The sequence below is a fragment of the Falco naumanni genome, chromosome 15, assembly GCF_017639655.2.
Source record: "Falco naumanni isolate bFalNau1 chromosome 15, bFalNau1.pat, whole genome shotgun sequence".
Lineage (NCBI taxonomy): Eukaryota > Metazoa > Chordata > Aves > Falconiformes > Falconidae > Falco > Falco naumanni.
The window spans coordinates 12,194,136-12,216,108 of NC_054068.1; the positions used below are offsets into that span (position 1 = coordinate 12,194,136).

Sequence of the window (21,973 nt, forward strand, 5' to 3'; positions counted from 1 at the left end):
GTAATGTAAGTACTATATAATTATGTTAACTACATTACATAACAAACATACTGTGTATAGAAGAGAACATGTTATATATTGCTAATGAATCTCTCTATACAATACAGATATATTTTTAATATGAATGTATAGTGTGTAATTAAAAAATATATATTTCAAGAGCCTTTTTCTAATATACCCTGTTTTGAGGTACTTCAACAGACAAAATTTTCCAGTGCAAAATGGGCTATTGAAAGCCCTCAATACGTAGGCTTTGTTGCTTGGCGGCTTAGAAGGCAACAAATAGGATTCTGTTGTGGTAGTTAAGTTTCATATAGCATTGTGTGGCTACAATTTTGTCTTACCTGAGGCATCAGGTCGAATTTCACAGATATGAATATCAGCAAATTCAATAGGAGTTACAATTCATGTCATTAAAAGGCAAGTTTGATTTAAACACAACTGATATGGTAATACTTCTAGGGTTTTTTATAGAATCTTTAAAGATACTCAGCCATCTCAAGCTGTTTATTAACATGACATATGTTGTTCTAGAAATACTGTATCTTCTATATTCTGATACACTAGTAGCATTAATTCTTCCCATTATCAGTCACATCAGACCTTGCGAAATAACATGAGATTCATTGTTACCTCATTGGCTTAGACTGGTGTGGCTATACTGGGCTCACATAAGTAATATGCGGTGTTTATCAGGTAGATTTAGTCTGTGTTGTTATCAAGTCAAATAATTTTTGCTGAATGCTTACAACATTTGGTACTAGCAGTTGTGTACGCTGCTGGTGTAAAGGTGGTTAGAGTGCATAAGCAGGTAAAGATTACATAGAAGATACAGGGCAGAAAATGGAAAGGCTAAGCATGAAGAAAGGGACAGTTGATGTGTGAACCGAGACCCTTCATAAAAGTAATAACACCGGGTGTTTTTTGAGATTGGGAAACTGGAAATGTTCATGCTTGAGTGTATGTCCATTGTTGTTGCATTCCATTAGTTAACGTTTTATGTTGATTAGATGTGTGTATGATCCATTCCATTTGAAAATTTAGGTTCTGATCATGCATGTAATATTCAGGCTAATCTTTTAGGAAAGAGGACAGTTGCCTAAAGGAACATCTTGTTACTCTGTTTGTTACTGTGATTCTTTTTTTTTTTAATTACACCTATGTAATTTAGTGAAACTAATCTAAAAATTATTTCCTGAAATCTTCTAGAAGAATTAATTTTTTTAAATGGATGAAAAACAGCTCACTCTGGCACTAAAGTAACAACATTTTTTTTTAATGTGACTGCAGAAGAAGAATGTTTTGAAGAGGAATACTCTGTATTCTTTAAGAATGCATTTGCCAGCTGTGAAAGATGCTCAATATCAGTTGGGTTTCAAATAATAATTCACTGTATGTATATTAGTAATTCATTCGAGGGACAGGAAAAGTTATCAATACCATTTGAGAGATGCAAAAATCTCAAGGATATTAATTTTGATAAGCAGGATCTTTCCCAAGCCCTTTAAGACTTAATTTTAAACACTAGAGGGCTCTAGAAACGTCTCTGAGTTTTTTCCCCCAAGTTTTTAATCACTGTAAACAGTGTGTCTCTTTCAGCAATGCTTATGTTAACCTCATAATCATCCTTAAAATGACACTGTATTGTAGTAATAACAGAAGAATGGCAATGCGTGAATAAGCTAATGAACAAAACATCTCCTTCCTCAAGCAGCTGTAAATAAAATAAAATAAAATAAAATAAAATAAAATAAAATAAAATAAAATAAAATAAAATAAAATAAAATAAAATAAAATAAAATACCTACAGCTATGAAAACACTCTGCAGACTTTATGTTTAGTACTTCTGATTGAAGATATACTAGAATTCCTTGCTTGATGAAATCATTCTTAGTCATCTGTGGCCTAAATTAAAATCTTAGTAAAAATTAACCACATAAGCATTGTCATTGGAATTTAAAAAGAAAATTAGCAAACACTGCAGTGCCTTCAAAATAAGCATTGCATCATTTTTCCACTTTACAGAAAGTGAAGAAAGACGATTTTTAAAAAGAAATATTTTAAAAAAAGAAAACTGAATTCAGTATTTGATGTGAGAGAAATAAAGAAAAATATCAACAGTGGAAACTAAATATATGATCTTAAATTGTTAACAGTGAATTTTAACCATCTAATTAGTTATTATGTGATCACAGTGTGCCTGTTCCAAAGCCCACTGAAGGCACAGAAAATTTATTCTCTAATTTCCGTTGCTCTATAAACAAGCACACTAAGGTTAACAAGGATTATTTGCAATGCAACAATCTGAATGGGCACCTCAGTAGTGGACTTTGAATAAACAAACACGGTCTTGAGAAACATTGTTGCCAGTCTGGGTCATGAGTTTGCAAAGATTTGTATGCAACAATATCAAAGCACATTAGAATAGAATGGGAAATGAAATTATGTCGACATGTGAATCAGACGTGAGGAGATCTCAGATTGTAAAAGACAGGAATGAAAAAAGGAAAAATATTCATGACATTTTTGTAGATAGATTTTTGTATTACCTTTTACTTCAAAGAATAGACAACAAATATTTTGCAGGAATATAATCCATATAATGCCATCAAATCTGAGAAGCACACTCAAATGTTTTGTTATGCTATCTATATATATTTGAAGTCTGATACTGAAGCTGTGAAGTCAATGATAGTATCTTACAGATTTCAGTAGAAACTGAATCAGGTCTTAAGCCCAACGCCTGCAAAGACTTGAGTTCATGCAGAACTTTCAGCCCATGGGAAAATGCAGTGAAATTAATACATGTACTTCCTACTTTAGGGTTGTCATCACTCATGGATTTGCTCTGCTGTGGAAGTGCCAATAGTTTAACCTGGCTGAAGACATTTAATGTGATTTTTACTGCTTTATATACTTTGATGCCTTAGGTTTTTTTAAACACCAGCAGTATTTTTCCTTTTCCTTTATCAAGAATTAGAGCATGAATGCTTTGGGGTTTTTTTGGCTAAAACCTTATACCTTAGATTGTTCATTCTCTTTCTGGGTAATGTAATTGTGCCCACGTGAAGCAGCTGTGTTTAATGAGCTGGAGCACAGCAAAGCCAATAAAACATGAACTCTGCATTATCAGCACATATATGAAATGAGGGGTGGACTATAGATTAAAACAATATCCTGGTTTTCTTTTGGAATTGTAATATAGCACCATATTCTCCTATAATAGTATTTACTGTATTGTTACATTCCTACAAAATGAAGCACTTACTTATTTGTTGGCTTGATTAATGACAAATGTTGACTATACTGTCTTATTGTCCCATCTTAAGGACTTTCTTACTGTATTTCAGATTCCAAATAGGAATTAATTTGAACAGAACGACTGTATTAGCAATCTAGAACCATTGTATTCAGCCTAGCTGAGCATGTTAGGCACTTCTGGTAAGATAAGGTCAGGATTGTGCTGCTTCCTTAGCTGTATTTGCAGCTGAACATTGCTTATTCTGAAACACGTTCCACAGCTCCGAAGTAAATCACTTGAACTATGAATAATAGGGAACAGACAGTTTAGAAATATCTCTTTAGGTTAAACTATTGTAGTTGCCAGTAGTATTGTTTTATGTAATAAAGCTAGATACTCGCACTTTTCTGAAAGTATTAATTTAGGAGTTTTAAAACTTTTGCTAAGTTTAGATATGGTAGTATACCCTTGTTGCCCACAAAATTAATTTTTGCTTTAACCTCCTGCCACAACAACCCTAAACAAACTCTTCCATATCCTTTGGATCTGATAAATTTGAAGTGTGGCTCTATCAAAAGATACTACCATGTAAAAATCAAATGCATTAACCTAGAAGTTCTCTTCTGTGTATTGAATATCTGCTTTCTTTAGTAACAAAGATAAACAATTGCTATTTCTTCACTTGTTTTTGTAAATGACACAGGTACAAGAAGTACACTAGATTTATTGGGTCTTTTTCTTTTATCATTGTTAAGAGAAGTATTTATTGCATTCTAACTATTAAATTTTGTTCTAGTTTATGGCAGAGACTCTAAATGGTATGGAACAGTATTGGTTCTAATTATTTACTTAAGAGTCTGTGGAATAGAAGATGCACATTTAAAACATTTAAGTTAATCCACTTTAACTCACTGTCTGGTATCCCTTTAGGCTGCTGTTTCATGAATAGAAATGCAAAGAGAGTCACAAGAGTAAAAGGAGGCCAGATTGGACCAAATGCTACAAAGGAAGGTGATCAAAAGACCAGAGCTTGGAAAGGCAAGGTGAGACTGGGACAAAAAGTAGTGCTTGCTCCTTTTTTACTTTTATCATTTACTGTCGCTTAGGTCAAAGTATGGTGAGAAAATCTGAGCTGACCCCTGTAGTATTTTAGATACTCCACACACAGGTGAGCTAGCAGCTGTTCCAAGAAAGGGTTGTGGAAGCAGGAAAAAATTCAATGTTATAACTGTATCATAAGAAAAGCAGGCGATCTGCTGCCTGAGCAGTCTTTTACCTAAATTATTTACAATAGAATTAAATAAGGAGTAGACCGACTGCCTTCAGGTTGTCTCACCACAACTCTGTATAACATGAAGGAGGATTGATGAATCCTTCATGGAGGCATCATTCCTTACTGATTCCTTGGGCTGTGGAAACAAGGGTATTTTCTCTGTATTCTCTTGTATAGGTTTTCCATATGCCCTGATTGCAGCCATAAGCTTTGGTTTCTAAGTTGCCAGAAATAATACGCTTAAATTTTTAACATGTAAGAGCTTGAGGTGGAAGTCAGCCAAGTCAAAATATTAGTTTAGGTTTGTATCACTCAAAAGATTCTTTAATTTTCAATGATGAAGATGAGCTAGTTACTTTAAAACTTTAAAGGCAGTTTCTGCCTTTGTAGGTAGTATATTATTCTTTATCACTCACTAAACCAGAATATTTCTTATAACTGTTGATCTAACTGACACACTTGCTAATTCTGATGTACAGTATAAGACACTTCAAGTGAGTACAGACACGTGTTTGGTACTGCCACAGTGTTCATAGTGTGACACAGTCATTTAAACAAACATTATCTTCAAAGGATACTCTATATAAACCTGTTGTAAGTACCTTTTTGTTAAATGTGCTGATGGGTGATATTTAAAAATTTGGTTTGTACCGCTTACAAGTGAACCCCTCTCAAACCTAGAAAATCTGTGTGCAAGAGTGTTAGAGTGGATCTAGGTCAGTCCATCTGTGCCTTTCAGAGCTACTGACTTTGGCAGATGTGGGCTCCCTGATTTTGTAGCAGTTGTCTGCTCCAAACCCTGGAGGCCTTAATATCCCAAGCCATAAGGCTACAGTCCATATGAAGTGCTTCCCAGAACTGCACAATCTGGAAGGCCAGGTTTCTCAACATCCCTTTAGGCAGGATACCGAGAAGCTCACCAGAAACCTGCCCGGCTTCTGCTGGAACCTTGGCAGAATTGAACCAGATAAGTTTTCTTTGCCAAATCTGCAAATTCTGACAATGTGTTCTCATTAGTTCTGCTGAGGTGAAAATGGTATGGAAATCTGAAACCCAGAGAAATGTACTGACCAAAACAAAAAATATCAAAATTTCGGTGAATTACACTTATAAATAAGAAATCCAAGCAAGAATGAATTGATTCTTTCTGTTTACTGCATGTATACAAATAATTGAAAAATACTCTAAGCAAGGTTTACTAAGATTTAGTGTCAGGTTTATGCATTCATTCTGGTTTATGTATTGAATGCAAAAACAGCAGTCTGTTTCTCACATAGACTTTTTATTAAGGCCTTTATAGGGATGAAGCACAGTTTTGAGAAAGATGGGTGTTTAGAGAGTAGTATATAAAGTTATTTACTAAAGTAATTATTTTTAAAAAAAGCGAACTGACTGTCAGGCACGTAAGTAAAAATTCTGATTAATAAAAAAACTTTTATCATGTGAAAACTTAGGATTTTTAAGAAAAGCTTTTCTGTAAAGATTTTCAAGCTATTTACTGAGATTATTAATAATGTAATTAAATTGGTAAGTAGTAAGGCACCAGCCAGGGAAAACAGAATGTACCATTAGAGTGTTTATTCAGTGAGAATTTATTGTGACTGTATTGTCTGATTTCAGCACAGCTCAGATTTCACTTTTTTAAAATGTATGTATAGCTCAATTAATTTAACGATAAATTATGTAGTTAGGTGTTTCTGACTGTATAAGCATACCCACTTACATAGATTATTGTAATTAAAACATTTATTCTAACCTTCTTGGACTTGTATATCGCACACTGTTCTTGAGAGCAGAAAGGGGCTTCCAGCTGGTTGAAATGAACTGGAAAGTAATTGTTATAAAATACTGAAAGGTATTGAAAATATCTCAGTTTTTTGGTTTTGGAGGAAGGATTCTGCATAAGAAGGTGTTTCTTGCACTCATTCAGCTGCTAGATTCCAAGAAAAAAATGTGAAGTATAGTGGGAAAGCTGCATAAAGAGCTAGCAAGGATTAGACAACAGCAGCTGTACTTCTGAATAATTTAGGCTTAGTTTACAAAATTATACAGGAAAGGATTATCACTTGCAGTTGCATTTGAGAAAATGGAGCTACAAGTGTTGTTATAAGATGTGACAATGTACAAGCCATCTAAAATAGCACAGGGACTATCTTGTCCTGGCTTTTACAGAGAAAAAAAGAGGGAAACTTCTAATTACTGTATTGAAAGACGCACACAGGTAATTCAACGCAGGAGCAAGAAAAGAATTCTTGCTTTAGTGCAATAGCTGGTGCTTCTTGACTGTCAAATCCAAAATTAGAGCTAACAGAAATAGAAGGCATTGCTATAAATGGGAGAATAGTCTGGAACATTCAGAGAACCCTGATGAGAGCGCTGTTGAACAGTCAGGAAAAGGAAGCAAACAATGTGTAAAGTGTATTATACTCTCTAGATTGGCTATCTCAAGAAACTCGTGAAATTGAAGAGCTGAGGAGCTTGCATTGTAAAGTTGGTGCCCATATGGTCTGAACTTGTGGAGATGGGCTGAAGCCAGAAAGATTCTGACTGTACAAGTATCCAGGGCACCAATTTAGATTCCCACTAATTTGTAGAGTCAGTAATAGGATTAGAGTCTCAAGTATTTGCCTACGATTACCATAGGGCAGTGAACTATAAAAATCAATAACCTTTTATTTTTTAACAAACAACAGTAGAAAGCCTCTATTTTCCTAAAAAACCCTGGTGAAATCTCTGAGTTTTCTGTCTACATGCTGATTAAAATAAGGTAGGTTGAATTCTGCATGTGAAACCGTGAATGAGGCTCATCTTTAAAGTCAGTTAGAACCATGTATGTGTCTAAATTAATTCAAATGTCTCTTGAATTTTTGATGCAGAAATTAATGAACTTTCAAAATGTAGTGGTGTTCCTGGTATATTTTCACAGTTTTTTACAGAGAGAAATCCTAGTGGATGTAGAAAACAGGACTCGCTGAAATGATCCCACAAAACGGTTCGATCAAATTTTGATCAAATATTAGTTGTAGATTCTTCATAGCATCTTACTAGTCAGGGAACTGTTGGAAAAGTTCCTTTTATTTTGGAGCCATATAAAACCTTGAGTCCAATCTGTATCGCCCATTGTTCTGGACACAATCCATAGACTTCAGACATTTTCTAAGGCTGGGAAAAAAAAAAAAAAGCCACCACAAAAGCACTGAAGATAACATCCTGTATAGGGGGATAGGGGGGTGCATCTATACAAAGATTTCAAGGACATTTTAACTCTGTGAGGCAAAGTTCTGGTAAGAATTTGCATTATCTGACCTTTGTACATCAATATAACTGTAATATTTTAAATTTTTTTTGAAGAATGTATGTTGGCTATTATTATTATTGCTAATTAAAATGAAGATTCAATTCTGTTAGAGAAATGGATGAAAGATTGACCCATTTATTATTTCATCCTAATCAAGACATCCATGCCTGCATTGGAATTCAGATACAGCAGCTTCTTACACCATGGCTTTTATACCAAAGTAGAATTGAAAGTGCTTGAAATCTCAGGCATGTTTGAGGCATGGGAGAAACAATTCCTGTTTAGTACTCTAGATCAATTTATTTTGTTCCAGGTAGGTGGTTCTGCCTTTCTGATGGGCCACCAGAGCTTTATCATAATAAATAATGTAGCACTGTTCCATCTCAGGATGGCGTGTTGTCAGCCACCCTCTTCTGTGCTTCAGTGCATGTTAGGGATAGATGTTTTGGTTTTGGAAGTTCTTGTGCCTGTTCCGTTCTGTGGGAGTTACCCTGCCCTGGACCCCGAAGAAATTTGTCAGTCTGAAATCGCTGCTGACTGTTGGTGTGAAAGGGGAGGAAGGCGAGTACAGCTACTGTGCAGCCAACAGTAGGGTGCAGCTTGATTGGAAAAGGATAGACACAGTATGAGCCATAAACGGAGACAATATATTAATGCGTGAAGCTGATGATTTGTATCTCTGTTAATTACTTGCAGGATGGAATGGAGAAGGTCGCTCTTGTGGTAGTAGAGCACTTGGATTTTTCATTCAGAGTCTCTCTCAGTCTTCCTACTTGATCCTGGACTCCCATTTCCCCATAAAGGCTACCAACTTCTGTAAAAGGCTATCAGGAAGGTACGATACTGCGCTTATAAAGTTTTTTGCAGTTGTGGGTGGGAAGTATAAGGAAAATGCGGTGTCTGTTTTATAGGAAAAGTAACCATTATTTACCTAACACCTAAGTTATTATAGGAAAAGTAACCATTATTCACCCAAGTCTAATGACATTTGAGAAATTTCACTAATACAGAGTATCTCTTTTTGCTTTTCTTTAATCTCGGAATCAATCTTAAGTGATTTATGTACGGCATGAGCCCATTTTATATTGTGTTTGACTTCACTCTTGAAAGCACGATTCTGTTTTGGAGAGGAACTGCTTATTATAGTAGCATTTCCTGCCACCTACCTGACTTAGGTAGTCAGTCAACTTTAGCGGTGAAATTCAGTCTTGCTGGGCTTTCCGTTTTACACACTGATGCTGAAAGTTCAACGCTGTTGAAGAAACGTTGGATTCTGTTTCTCCCCGTTTACCACGAGCAACATCCTCTAGTTAAGCTGCATTTCACCTAAAAATCTGCTTTACCTTTACAAATCTGGAGGTGTTAGGGAGCTGGTTGTGACTAAGGACGTACCTTCAGGCCAGTGCCATCGCTCAGGCACAAGCTGTGGGGCAGAGCGGGACTCTGCAAAGCGCAGCTATCCAGAAGCCGACAGGACAACGTTTCCAGCAGGTGCCCGAGCGCCGGGGGAGCCGCGGGCCGCCGCCCGGATGCCCGGGGCACGCGGCCGGAGGTGGCTGTGGGGAGGGCGGGGGCCGCTGGCGCAGGAAGGGAGGTTCGTGCCCCGGCGGGGCCACCCCAGGGCGGAGGCGGCTCAGCCCGCCCGCGGGCGGCAGGGCGGCTACCGGCACCGCCCCGCGCCCGGCCCGGCCCGGCGGCCCCTCCTCGCCCGCCCACTCGCCGCGCCGCTGCGGGAGCCCAGCCCGGCCGGCCGCCGCTCGCCGCCGCCATGGGCCCCGGCGGAGCCCGGCGCGTCGCCGGCTGCTTGCTGCTGTGCTGGGCGCTGGCCGCCGCCCGCGCCGCCCCGCGCCGGACACCCTCGTTCGGCGGCCACGTCGCGGAGAACCGCCCGGCGGGCACGCGTGTGCGCGGGCTGAGCATCCCCCTGACGCGGCTGGGGCCCGAGCCCTGGTGCGCCAAGGTGCAGGGGCGCCGCTGGCGCCTGCAGCTGCTGGGCGAGGGCCACTCGCACTTCCAGGTGTCGCTGCACGCCCGCACGGCCCGCGTCTGGCTGCGCACCCGCCGCCCGCTGGACCGCGAGGCGCGGGCGCTGTACGCGCTGCGCCTGGGGCTGTGCTGCAAGCGCTGCGTGCCGCGCGGCGCCGCGCCCGCCGAGCTGGCCGCCCTCACCGTCCGCGTGCTGGACGACAACGACAACGCGCCGCGCTTCGTCGGCGGCCCGCGGCCCGGCGTCACGCAGCTGCGCGTGGAGGAGACGCTGGCGCTCAAGTCGCAGGTGTGGCAGGCGCGCGCCGAGGACGCGGACGCGGGCGCCAACGCCGAGCTGCGCTACTTCGCCCTCCCGCGCAGCGCGCACTTCTTCGTGGTGCCGCGCAGCGGGCGCGTGGTGCTGGTGCGCTCCCTGCTCCACCTGCGCGCGCCCATCCCGCTGCGCCTCTACGCGCGGGACCGCGGCCGGCCGGCGCTGCGCAGCGAGCCGCTGGAGCTGGAGGTGCTGCCGCAGCCCAAGCGCCTCCCGCCGCCCCGCGCCGCCGCCCGCCGCCGCCGCCGCCGGGCTCCGCCGCCGCCGGGCCCCGCCGCCGCGCCGCTGGCGCTCTCCCTGCCCGAGGACGCCCGCCCGGGCAGCCGCCTGGCCGCGCTGGCCCCGGCGCGCTTCGCCTCCGCCTGGTTCGAGCTGGTGGCGCCGCCCGTCGAGGAGTCGCCGGTGCGCGTGGAGCGGGAGACCGGCGAGGTGAGGCTGGCCGCGGGCCTGGACCGGGAGGCGGCGGCCGCCTGGGAGATCGTCGTCCGCGTCCGGGAGCGCCGAGGTAGGTGCGGGCGGGGGGGGGCGCGGGCGGCGGCTGTGCTCGCCCCCGCGGCAGGGCGCGCGTCCCGGCGGGCAGCCGGGCCGGTGTGTGCGCTGAGGGGCGGCCGGCGCCTGGCGGTGGCTGAGCGCGGTGCGGGAGGCAGCCTTCCTCACGTCGTGGACGTCGCAGCACTGTCGGTGACGGGAGGCGTCACGCGGCAGGGGACGGGGACGGTACCGCGCCGTGGGAGCGCGGGGAGCGGTGGGGCCGCTGGCGGAGTTCAGCTGCTCCACCTGTTGCGGTTCTTACTCCTCAGCGAGCGGCACCGCAGCGTTCGCTCGTGGTACAGACGCGTTGAGACAAAGCGTGCGGGATGCACCGCGCTTCTTACACACAGAGGTGTTCTCTGCCGCGGTGCTTCCCGTCGCTCTGGTCCCGTAAGAGCTGAAGTTGAAGCGTGCAGCTGAAGTCACTGAGGGCTGAGTCGTTACTAAAGTTAAGCAAGTTTGAATCACAAGCGCGATGTGAGTTTTTGCAGGATTGGTGCCTTTGTGTGGATGGGGCTGCTCTTCTTTTAAAAATCGGAGGAGTCCGATGTGCGCGTTTGTGGTTTAAATTGCCCTCATTCACAGGGTCTTACTCGCGTTAAGTAGAATAGCTCGTTTCATTTATCTCTGGCCGATTTCACCTATTAGTTTTTCAAATTCTTTTATAATTTTGAATTGTCATCTTGGTTAATATTTTTCACCAATGAAAACAGAGCTTAGTTTAAGCATAGTTTCTGTTCACTGCGTGATGGATGTCTCTGTACACTCACCTTGTCTCTTGTTATTTTCCTGTTGCTTGTGATTGTAACAGTGTTCTGACAGTTGTCTGGAATGTGAGTATTCTGGGGGAAATTGTATCAGCAGGGATGAGGTGGTTGGCTTGTTTTCATCTTGGAAAGGTTTGGAAAGGGGGGTTGTATTACGTGGTTTCTGGTGCTCGTGAATACCTGACTTCGCAGCAGTGCAACTGCTCAGAGTAACGTGTGAGCCGCAGAGCAGCGCAGGCGGGGGGGATGGAAAGCTTTCCCTGGGAGCCCTTTCCTCATCTCTTCTGATTTCTGACTGAGGGGCAGCCCATAGGGAGCGGGAGACAGTTTATTCCTTGGTGTCTGTTAAATCCCTGAGGATGCCTGCAGGGATTCTAGTTAATACTGACAGTTTCAGTGATGCGGATACTTCCCTCTGTGAAGCAGGCTAGATCAGCAACTCATTTCACTTGGGTCCTGAGGAACAACTCTCAGATCCTTCTCTGGTTCTCATTTGGTTTTTGTCACCTGTCACTGCAGCCTATTCAGGTCGGTCACTTGCGCTGGCTTTGCGCTGTGTTCCAGCTTGAGCTTTGGCTGCTAACCAAGAGATTGACAGGCCAGTTTCCAAAACACAAATGCTTTCTGTGTCCTTTCTTTGCTACTCAATCTTGAGCAAGGGATGTCAGTACTCAGAGGTGGTGACAAAATCTATCGGGTCAATCTGAGTATGCTTCTGGGATGTTCACCCACTCTGTCACGTAGCTCAAGTTTCAGCACTTTGTAGGTGTCACAGCTCCCTCTGTCAGGATGGAGAAGGTGATGTTAGAAAAGTGGTAGCTAACCTTGCCCCGGGTTGCTGCTAATCTCACCTTTGTGATTGTTTTTGCTCTTATCTAGTCTCAATATAGAAGTCCAAGGTTGCCTGTGACAAAGCTTGTCACTCTGCCATGCCAGAGTCCATTTCCAAAGCAATGCTTGCTCATAGCAGTGCTTGCTCATGCAGTTAAAAAAAACCCAAACCAACTTCAACTTACTTTCAGGATTTTTTTTTTTTCACCATCTTACTATTTATTAAATGGTTTGGAGTGTTTTCTACTAGCCTGTTATATTACTGCTAGTAGTATGAAGTCGTAAGATAATAATCTCTTTAGAAATGTGTAGAACTAGATTCTGACTGTGAGACGAGGTAGATGGCAATTAACTGTGGATAGTGTAAATGGCGTGCTTTAGATGGAGTGATTTTAAGTTTCTTTGTTTAAAGGAGCCTAAATTAAAAAAGGCACTTGTATTAGCACTAGTTTTTTAATCAGATGAAGCTTAATAGTGACACATATAAAACTTTTTAGTTGCAGAATGCTTACATTCTCCTTTTAATAGGAGTTAAAATGCATAGGTATTTGAAACAGGTTTAGAAAGTTATGTCTCTTCCCTTACTTGCAATCCAGACTTCAGTAATGTGAGAAAAGTTAACCAAAAGGATGGGATAGGAGAAGGAGAAAGATGGCTAGCAGAACTAAATGTTCTAGTGAGTCTAAAATAAGGAAGAACTATAGAAGATTGCAAAAGTTCCAGGAAAAAAACACCCAGTATTTACAGCAGTGAGTTCTCAGGATGAATTAAAGCATGGGAAGGTTACATTGAATTTTGTTGTGAATAGAAGTGTAAGTTCAGGTTCTTTCTCCAGTTTGTTTGCTTTGCTGTTAACAGTTGCACTGGCTTATTTTACAGTGTACATAACCATAAATATTTCAGCAGCTATGGTTTTCTAGTATTGGAGCTTGTGGTATCAGATGTTGATTTATATTCAAGTGGTATAAGTTGGTATCAATTCTTTTAATAATATTTCTTTCATTTTCTACTCCCCTAATTCTTGCCACTTGGTAGCTGAGAATTGAAAATTAACCAATAATTAATTCTGGCATTAACCTCACCTTCAACGCAGGCAATGATATCACAAGATTTTTAGATACTTTAGCATATAATGTCTACCCTCTTTGTCCTTTATATTTTCAATATAGTTTATTATGATTCATTTGTAATGTGTACTTCATTACTTAAAGTAGTAAAGAACGCTTAAAAGCATTGTGGCACAAGGGGTCTTACTACTTCTCTAGGAAGAAAAACGTATATATATATTTTTTTTGGCTGGTGGAGTGTTTTCAAAGTAGCAGCAAGAAGACTGGTATATGGTAACAAGGCAACATTCAGCAGCATTTCTTCCTGGTTTATGTGGCAGCCCTCATCCTTTAGTTCATAAATGGGACTCTGTAGGAGATGTCCTGTTCCTGAATTAATTTTTATTCAGAGGAACACAAAGGATATGTAACAGGCTGCATATGTGTCCATTTTTTTCTCTGCAGCTAAAACAGAATTTTAAATACTTTTCTGTTTGCTTCCTCCCAATTCTGTCCTGGATAATCAACACAGCAGTATGTCCAGGGCTGGTGTTCCATTGAAGTAAATACTGTTCCAGATGCAACCAGACCTTTAAGCATCTCAATATCCAGATAATCTTACACACGTTCATAGAAGAAGAATGATTTTCTCACTCTTGAGTTGCAGCTTGTTGAAGGTATGAGCTAACCTAGCTCACTCCATTAGGGATGGGAAGTAACTACTAATGTAACAGATTCACTCCTCGCTACTCAGAGCATTTCTTAGTAGAACGGTGTTGTGTGACCATAGTCTTGGCACGGATACACGTTTTCCTGTGTCAGGGGTAGCTTTGAGGGGCATTTGCAGTATGAACACCTCTTTGGCATGCAGGGTTGGGTTTTTTGGCAAAGCTGCAGTTGAGCTCTAAGATTTATTGTAGCGATGTGGCCAAATAACTATTACCACTATTGCCATTACCAGTGCAGCTACATGCTGTAGGTACTTTTTAACTGGACATATTTTGGTTGTAAATTTAATGATTTTTTTTTTAAAATGTAGATGCCAATTAAAAAAAATAAATCCATAGTTTGGTATTCTTTGAAATAATAAATATTTTGTGTATTTTAGTGCTACAATAAAATTAACTTCAATCTGTAGAGTACATAGTAGTTACTGGTTGCTTTTATTCACTCGGTATCTTTTTGTGGCTATTGAATAGTTTGTAGACTTAGTTTTAACAGAGTTTATGTATTTTCTGGAAGCAGAAGTCACTGCAATGTAGCAGCAGGAAAACCTGAACCTATAGTGCTAAGTGCCCTTTTTATGGTATGGGTTCTGCTGTACTTGTAGGCCCCGGACAAGAGAGGAGATAATTGTTGTTTTGTATTTCAACTTCAGGTGAGTTCCTCACATGAACTCTTAAAGGAAAGTTTAAAGACAGGCAGAAGTTGGTTTTAAGGAGTAGAGAAGAGATCACAGATCATTCAGGCCTGATAGTCCTCATAGGTTGGCAGGATGTTACCCATCTCGTTAGGGTTGGCCTGTCCAACACGATTGTCAGGTCTTGCGGTGCAATAATGGTCCTGCAGCACCCTGCTCCCTGGGTTTGGCTGCCCGTGTTCAAGGCCAGCTCTGACACCATGCTGCTGGCTAATCTTGGATCAGACAGTTGGTTGTCACAAGCCTTGTCTGTGGCCTCTGGCCCATGTCCCAGGAGCTGCGTTTAAGCTCAGGTCCTTTCCTGAGCTCCCCGGGGGTGTGCTGTACCTGGCTGTGCATCTTGCTCACCCTGACGCTGCCCTGCTGACTTGCTTTCCCGCTTGATCCGAGACCCACCCCCTCACTGCGCATTTGTCTGGTGACCACTGGGTTTGTTTGGTGACCACTGGACTGTTGGATGAACCACGTTTATAGCATGGGATGTCCTAGCCTGGGATGGCGATCTGTGGCTGTGAGGTCCCTGCCCCTGCCTGCCGTGACTCCCATTTCACCTTACCCTGCAGAGCAGCCCTTTCTTGCTTCTCCTGGGCAGTTAAATTCTGCAACTTCAGCAGCAGTGTGTGTGCATTTGTATAAAATACTCTATTTACCCTGACTACCTGGAGAGCTTAAGTTGCTCTGCCTGGACATTTGGACAGAAAATTCAATCTTGAGAGCTGAAACCACTAATTTGAAATAGGAATACAGCTCAACAATATTTACATTTTTTGTAATTTACAGATAGATATGTTGGCCAAAAGAAAAACCACAGACTCCACAACCCCAAACCAAAGAGGAACACCAGGAAAAATCCCATATATTAGTTTGAGCCACAAGATGCTAAACAGAATTCCAAAATCGCAAAGCTTAACTTCATGAGTATGTTCTTTGGCACGTGGTCCTTGATGAGCAAATTCCTCTAGTGATACCTGATCACTCAGCCCTGGGCTATATTCTTCATTTGACCTTGCCTGGAAGGAGTGATGGTTATGCTCACATTTTCTGTAGCATTTAAGATTTTATCCCATTTAATTTGTTGGGATTTATTTATTTATTCTTCACAAAAGCATGATACTATTTTAAGTTTTACCGAGTGAACAGAAGGCAAAATTTAACTGTCATACACATTAATATTTTAACATAAAGCTAGCATTTAATTTGAGAAGGAGCCATTATTAGTCCATTAATATTTGGGGGAAGTGCATGAAAGGTCCTGTCTTTCTAATCCTCCGTTGTCTCAAGCTCCTTTGACCTTACTTGATCCATGGTCATTAGCTTTGTAATCCTCTGTCATTCATTTTTTCTTGTCAGAGGATTTACAAAGGGTGATGTTTGACATGCCTTCCAAATAGTTAATGGCAGTCACTTACATGTTCAAGTATATTTGTCCTGTTTAAATGGACATACAGAATGGAGGTACCAATTTTAGTGATACATATATTTGAAGCCTTGATGGTTTTCATGCTTGGAAGCCAAGGATCATCTGTTTTAATTTTATCTGAAGCCTTAGTCCCTCACTAGCTGTATTGATTCTGTTGGGATCATCCCTAAGTATTAAGTAGCTTCTGGGTGATGTTTTGTCTTACATAGTTCTTACTACTACTTTTATGAATTGCAACCGTGTTAACAGTTACACATCAAGCTGAGTTGAAGTTGAAATAATCATGTTACCCAGCAGATGGGTTTCATGCTATTAAGGCAAAAGGAAACGTACATTCTGTGTGCATTTGGGACAACTATGGGTGTTTACAGGTTTGGAAGGTGACTTATATGTGGTAGAAAGGAATGTCTGGGGAAGCTGTAGACCACCATGTTGATGTCTATTCAGTCTGAATGTTTTGATACTATGTGCTTTCTACTCCAAGCAGTCAGATTAAAAATATCTTTGTGAGACTGTTGGGACTTGAACACCAAAACTTTAGATCTTTTGGCTGTTAATCACGTCAAACATTTAGTTTCTGCCAAATATATATTTTTTCTTTTAAGATCTAACTAAATTTCAGCACAGATCTGTTAATCTGAGTAAATTATAGAACATATAGATAGGATCTTCCTCAAAGCTGGTTTAGAACGTCTCCAATTGGACATTGATTCTCTGACTGACATGGCAATTATGTTACACTTCATTTGATTATGAAATAATTTTGTTTCAGTTTTTCCTAACCTTTTTTTCCCAATTTGTCTCAGAAGTGTAGTGTCCGGAAATTTGTAGGTAGAATATCTTTAAACCTTGGTATGTTTGAGTTTAGGTTTTAGAATAAACAGGAGACTGAGACTTAGCCTACAGTAGATTTTCCTTTGACTTCAAAGTGTTTTGGTGTAGACAGGGGACAAATGCAGTATTTTGAAGACAGTTTCTTTTTGATTCGCTTAATAGACAGTAATTAGTAATATACAGTGTTTCAGACAAACTGCACTTTTTTTCGTTTTTCTGATAAGAGGTCTGATTTTTTAAATAGAAATTTTATTGCCTTAGATGATTAATCTTATGCATATCAATTTTTTTACTTCTTTAAATGGGAATTGCATAGACAAGTCAGTGTTAAGGAAGTACTAGCTCTGGGATGAGGACAGTTGGGGACGATAGAGCAAAAGAGGGTTGAAATGGATAAGGAAGGCTTTGTCAATGTGACAGCTTGCTCCTCAGCACAGTTTGAAATGGAAACTGAAGTTCATCAGTCATTCTTCCCTGCTGAAAAAAAATGTTTGTGAAGTCTCACAGCTTGGTGTCCTTTCTCCCAGCAGATAACAGTTTATTGCTTTTTCCTAGCCTTAATGACAAGAGTTCAGCGTGGTGTGAGTAGGCTTCAGTTTACTGATGGTACATAAAATGTTGGTATGTGATGTACCATGGTCAGGTTTCTCTTTTTCCTTTTCTGGAAGATGAAAATTAATAATGATTTCCTTTCGTTCATGTGTTTAGGTTTGCAGTCCAGATAATGTTAGTTCAAAAGACTTTCTGTGCATAATGATACAAAGAAGTATAGCAGGCTGTGTTGGTGAAGCTCTCTCTCACTCTTCTCCCCCCGCCCCCCCCCCCCCCCCCCCCCCCCACACACACACACACACTTCTTTTGGTTTTTTTCCTTGCACATGATGTGCTACAGAGAAAGAAACCAGATTTTCCCCAAGACATACGAAGGAAAATGGCAAAAGAACTTACCATCTGACAGCAGTATGGTAGCTGCTACCTCTTTAGCTAAGTTGTCTCATTACAATAATGCTTTTTGGCAATTAATTAATCATTTATTAAGACACATTTTGTTATTTAAGGATGTCTGTTGGGATTATTAATTTGTAGTTATTACTTCACATCTGGGCACGCTTGTTTTCTTGCCTGCCACTCTCAGCAGATGGATACCACACTGGGAAGTCCCTGATAACATGTTTATCACTTTACTCTCTTTTTAATTGGTAATTTATATTAAGAACCACTCTGCCATGATGATTTAGCTCCTCTGATGCTTTCTTTACTTTTGTACTTTTTTTTTCTGGCTTGCTTTAACTTCTGTTTTAAAAGCCATATGAGGGTAAGGAACAGAGACATGACAGACTGTCATTATTCTATCTGCAAAAATGATAAGGCATATTAGGAGGGAGTGTGGGCTGTCCACAGCTTGAGCCCATCAAAGTTATCCCTTTAGAAGGCTTATGTTTTATGAATGAGCAAACTACTGTACTTAACAGTAGCCCATCATATACTTCATGAATTGTCAGAAATGACAGTAGAGAAATGTTTGTGCATAATTGTCCTATATTTTAAAGGATATACAGTAGGACTTGCTACAAAAACCATCAGCTTTTATCTCATGTTATGGTATGAAAATGGGAAATGAGCTTTCTCCTGATTGCAGCTAGAGGGGCTTAGGACATAAGATTTTTTTCTGGAAGTGTATCTTCCCAAACTTTGAGTAAATATTTTAGATGAATTAGACATATTATAGGGTGAGGTGTTAAAAAGAGTTCAGTATGATATTTGCAAAGCCTCTTCAAAACAACAATGTCCTCTCAACCAAGCCCCAAATATTTTGCTTGCAGTAACCCAAACAAATAACAAACCCCTAAGTTTTCAAAAAACATTTGTCTATTTCAGGTGAAAATCTTAGAAATTGGAGCAACTTAAAAAACCCAAACAATTAACTTGGATACTTAAGTTGCTGATAGATGTAGACCAGTATGTAATAACGATGTTGACATAAAGACTTTGCAAGAATGTTAACATTCTCATACTTTCCTTTTAAAAATAAATTGAAATGACCTAAAAATGCCAGGAGCAACCTAGCTTCTCACCCATTATTGTTTAATCATAATAATATAATAACTTTTCCATCAGTACATTCAAGGAATGTATAGTAATTGTCCACAATTGTAGAGATATGTTCAGTCAAGTACATAATCTGTATTTTCAGATTTTAAAAAATCAGAATATCTGGCATTGTCATTTTTATCAATTACACTGATGCAGAGAAGCCTATGTTTTTAATGAATACGAGGGTTTCATTTTCAAGTCTTGTTTTAGAGAAGTATCCATTGGATTTCTGAGACAAAAGACAGTCCTATAATCCTAATACAATCAGAAGTCTGAGAATATGTTTGATTTCACAGAGTGACAGCATCTTCTATAATTTGTCATGGTGAAAGATGGGTTTAGAGGCAACTCCAACCTAGAGTATTTGAAATTGAAGTCAAACTGTTTCAGCATGCATGATTTTCAAGGCTTGGTTTGACCAGCGTAACATTCAAAAATTGTTAACTGAATGATTAAAGCCCTCTCCTCTGTCCTGTCACCCTTGGTGTAACAATATAGGTAGGTGGGGGAATAGTGTTTTCCCAGTTGCTCTATGAAATGACAGGATTTATTAATTTGCAATCCCAACGAATCTTTATAACCCAATTTTGACACCAGGTTGGAGGAGCTAGTTCAGGTTACTTCATGTTGAAACAGCTTCCTAGAAAATTCATGGTGAACACCATGAAATAATTTTGTCAGGTACACCTGGATTTGGTAGTGCCATAAGGAACTAGTGAAGAACCTAAAGAAGAAAGGGACTATTATCCAATCAAGATGTTTGGTCACTTGTAATTTTCAGTATGTTCTTAAATTTTGACAAGTCTTTAACTTGGACTCCCCTAGAAGTTCATGATTCTGAGAGGGCTTTCTGTTCCTTCTAAAGACACGGTCCCTCTATATGTCTTAAATTTGACATGAAAATTCACTGACTGTTTTACAAGCTTGTGACCCTTTTAAATTTCTAATAAATTTTCCTAGGCTTTTTGGACAAAGTATGTAACTCAATCTTTATAGTGTATGAGTATTAAGGTCTTTTCCTGTTTTCTTTTTTGTTGTTGTTTGCTTGTTGTTGTGGGTTTTTTTTTTTATAAGAACATTTATTTTATAATACAAATGTGGTTTGTATCTCACCAAAGGATCAAATTTCTAACTTTGTGTAGTTACTTTAACCTATTGTGCTTTCTCCTATATATTTAACTCTACCTTTATTATAAAGTTTCTCAATCTTAACAACGGTGCTTAATGAGGCACTGCCTGCCTTTTGACCGTGGAGGAATCTAGTGAGAAGGCTGACAGCAGACAGTGTCCTTTATCTACACTGCTGTTTTCTGAAAGGCATTTGAATAACAGATTTTTATGCTTGGAGAAATAACTTCCTTTCAGAAAAGTGAATTCTGTCTTAAAACTAGGGAGATTTTAGATACTATGCAAATCCTATCTGTATTATGGCTTGGACCTTGTGGACTTTAAGGAATGTTATTGGATGTACAGTGATTCTGATTTTACTAAATCACTTTCCTTAGATAGCTGAGGTGGCCTATGTTTTTTACATCTGTTGAAAGGTTATACAGGTGTAGTGCTAAGTTAGTCTAACATAAAATGATGGAAGTCTAACACCTAGGGGTATTATGAAGGTGAAATGACTTTCTTTGAAATGCTTCTGCTATATAAACCAACAGTTGGATTATGTTAATGTGTGATTCTTACGCAGAGTACGTTGGTAGAGAACTGATTTCATTAGCTGTATGGATCTCTAAGTTTGCCTACAGAGCTGAAGATAGGTATTTTAGAGACACTTTCTCCTATTTTTTTTTTTTTAAGTGACTTATTGCTCCTTTTAAAGAGCATTTTTGCTGTGGTTAAACTTCACAGCAAGTCACGTAAAGTCACTTAATATTTTGCCTTTTTTTTTAAAGGATGAAAACTATGCGTTGTGGCATATCACATATTTCCTGTGAGCAGAAAGTTGGGCCAGCTAGTGTATTATGTTACCTAATGTAGTTGGAATTAAGAGAAAGGCAATATAATAAATGCTTCTGTTTATCAGTTTTCAGATAGGCATGAAAAATAAGCAATTATAGGTAGACACCTGTGATGAGGTTTCAGCAGTGGATTATGAAGACTTATTTTGATGATAGGGAGTGAATTTCAGTGCTGCAGCTTTTGTCAGTTAAGTTAAAAGGAAGTAATTCCAACTGGAGGGAATATCAGAGAAAAAGCAGACTTCAGGATGAGCTGCCCTAAGAAGGATTTTTGATGATACACAAACTGACTGTAATAGGGAATTAAGCAGCTAAAGCAGGAAAACTCTCTGGACTAGAGTTTATAATTTTAGCTTGAATTTTTTATATAAATTGGAATGAGAGCTGTAGAGACGGCTTAGTTTTGATATTGCAAAGGGCAAATAAGTGGTGTTTGCAAATATATGGGAAAAGCAGTCTGCTTGCAGAACCCGTTTTTATTAGTTTCCATAGTGTAGAAAAATAAGAAAAGGAAAAAATATTTTTATTTGATCAGAAAGTATGACTTTACCCTCTGAATATGAAGTATTATTGTCTGTATGACTTAAAAAGATGCTAATTTTTGATATAAAATCTTCCAGTGTTATGTTACTATCATGCTTATGTGCAGCAAGAGCCATTTTGAGTTTTATTTCTCATTGCTCAGTATCTCTGAGAAAGCAACTTAAATTTTTCTGTTCTCTGATGCTAGCGAAGCAAATCTGTCAAATACAAAGTCTGCATGTGTGCCAACAGTGTAATTAGCAGAAGTAAGCTTTTATTAGGATTTTTTTTTTCAGTGGATGACATTGTGTAAGATACCTGCGGTGTGCCTGGCTTGAATGTCAAGTATCTAACATTTAATATTGAGGAAGTTCTTTTAGTAGTGTGTTACAAAACAGTTTGAAAATTCTTTTAGGGATAATTAAGCCT

The 21,973-nt window shown here is 40.1% G+C and overlaps 1 protein-coding gene and 1 long non-coding RNA gene across 7 annotated transcripts in view; one reads left to right on the forward strand and one right to left on the reverse strand.

Moving 5' to 3' along the window:
• Positions 1–7,174: 7,174 nt before the first annotated feature.
• LOC121097905 lies at positions 7,175–9,505 on the reverse strand. The gene is made up of 2 exons (XR_005831120.1): positions 8,980–9,505; positions 7,175–7,677 (listed from the first exon to the last, which is right to left on the reverse strand). It is a non-coding gene; the product is annotated as an uncharacterized LOC121097905 (long non-coding RNA).
• Positions 9,506–9,570: 65 nt separating this feature from the next.
• LOC121097745 (neural-cadherin-like) overlaps positions 9,571–21,973 on the forward strand; it is a 66,904-nt gene continuing 54,501 nt past the window's right edge. For all 6 annotated transcript variants that reach the window (XR_005831072.1, XR_005831071.1, XM_040615011.1 and 3 more), the window contains exon 1: positions 9,571–10,620. Coding sequence is in view for 4 of the 6 variants with exons in the window: in XM_040615011.1 (XP_040470945.1) it covers positions 9,582–10,620 (1,039 nt within the window). In the remaining 2 variants the exon portion in view is untranslated. The remainder of the gene's footprint in view (positions 10,621–21,973) is intronic.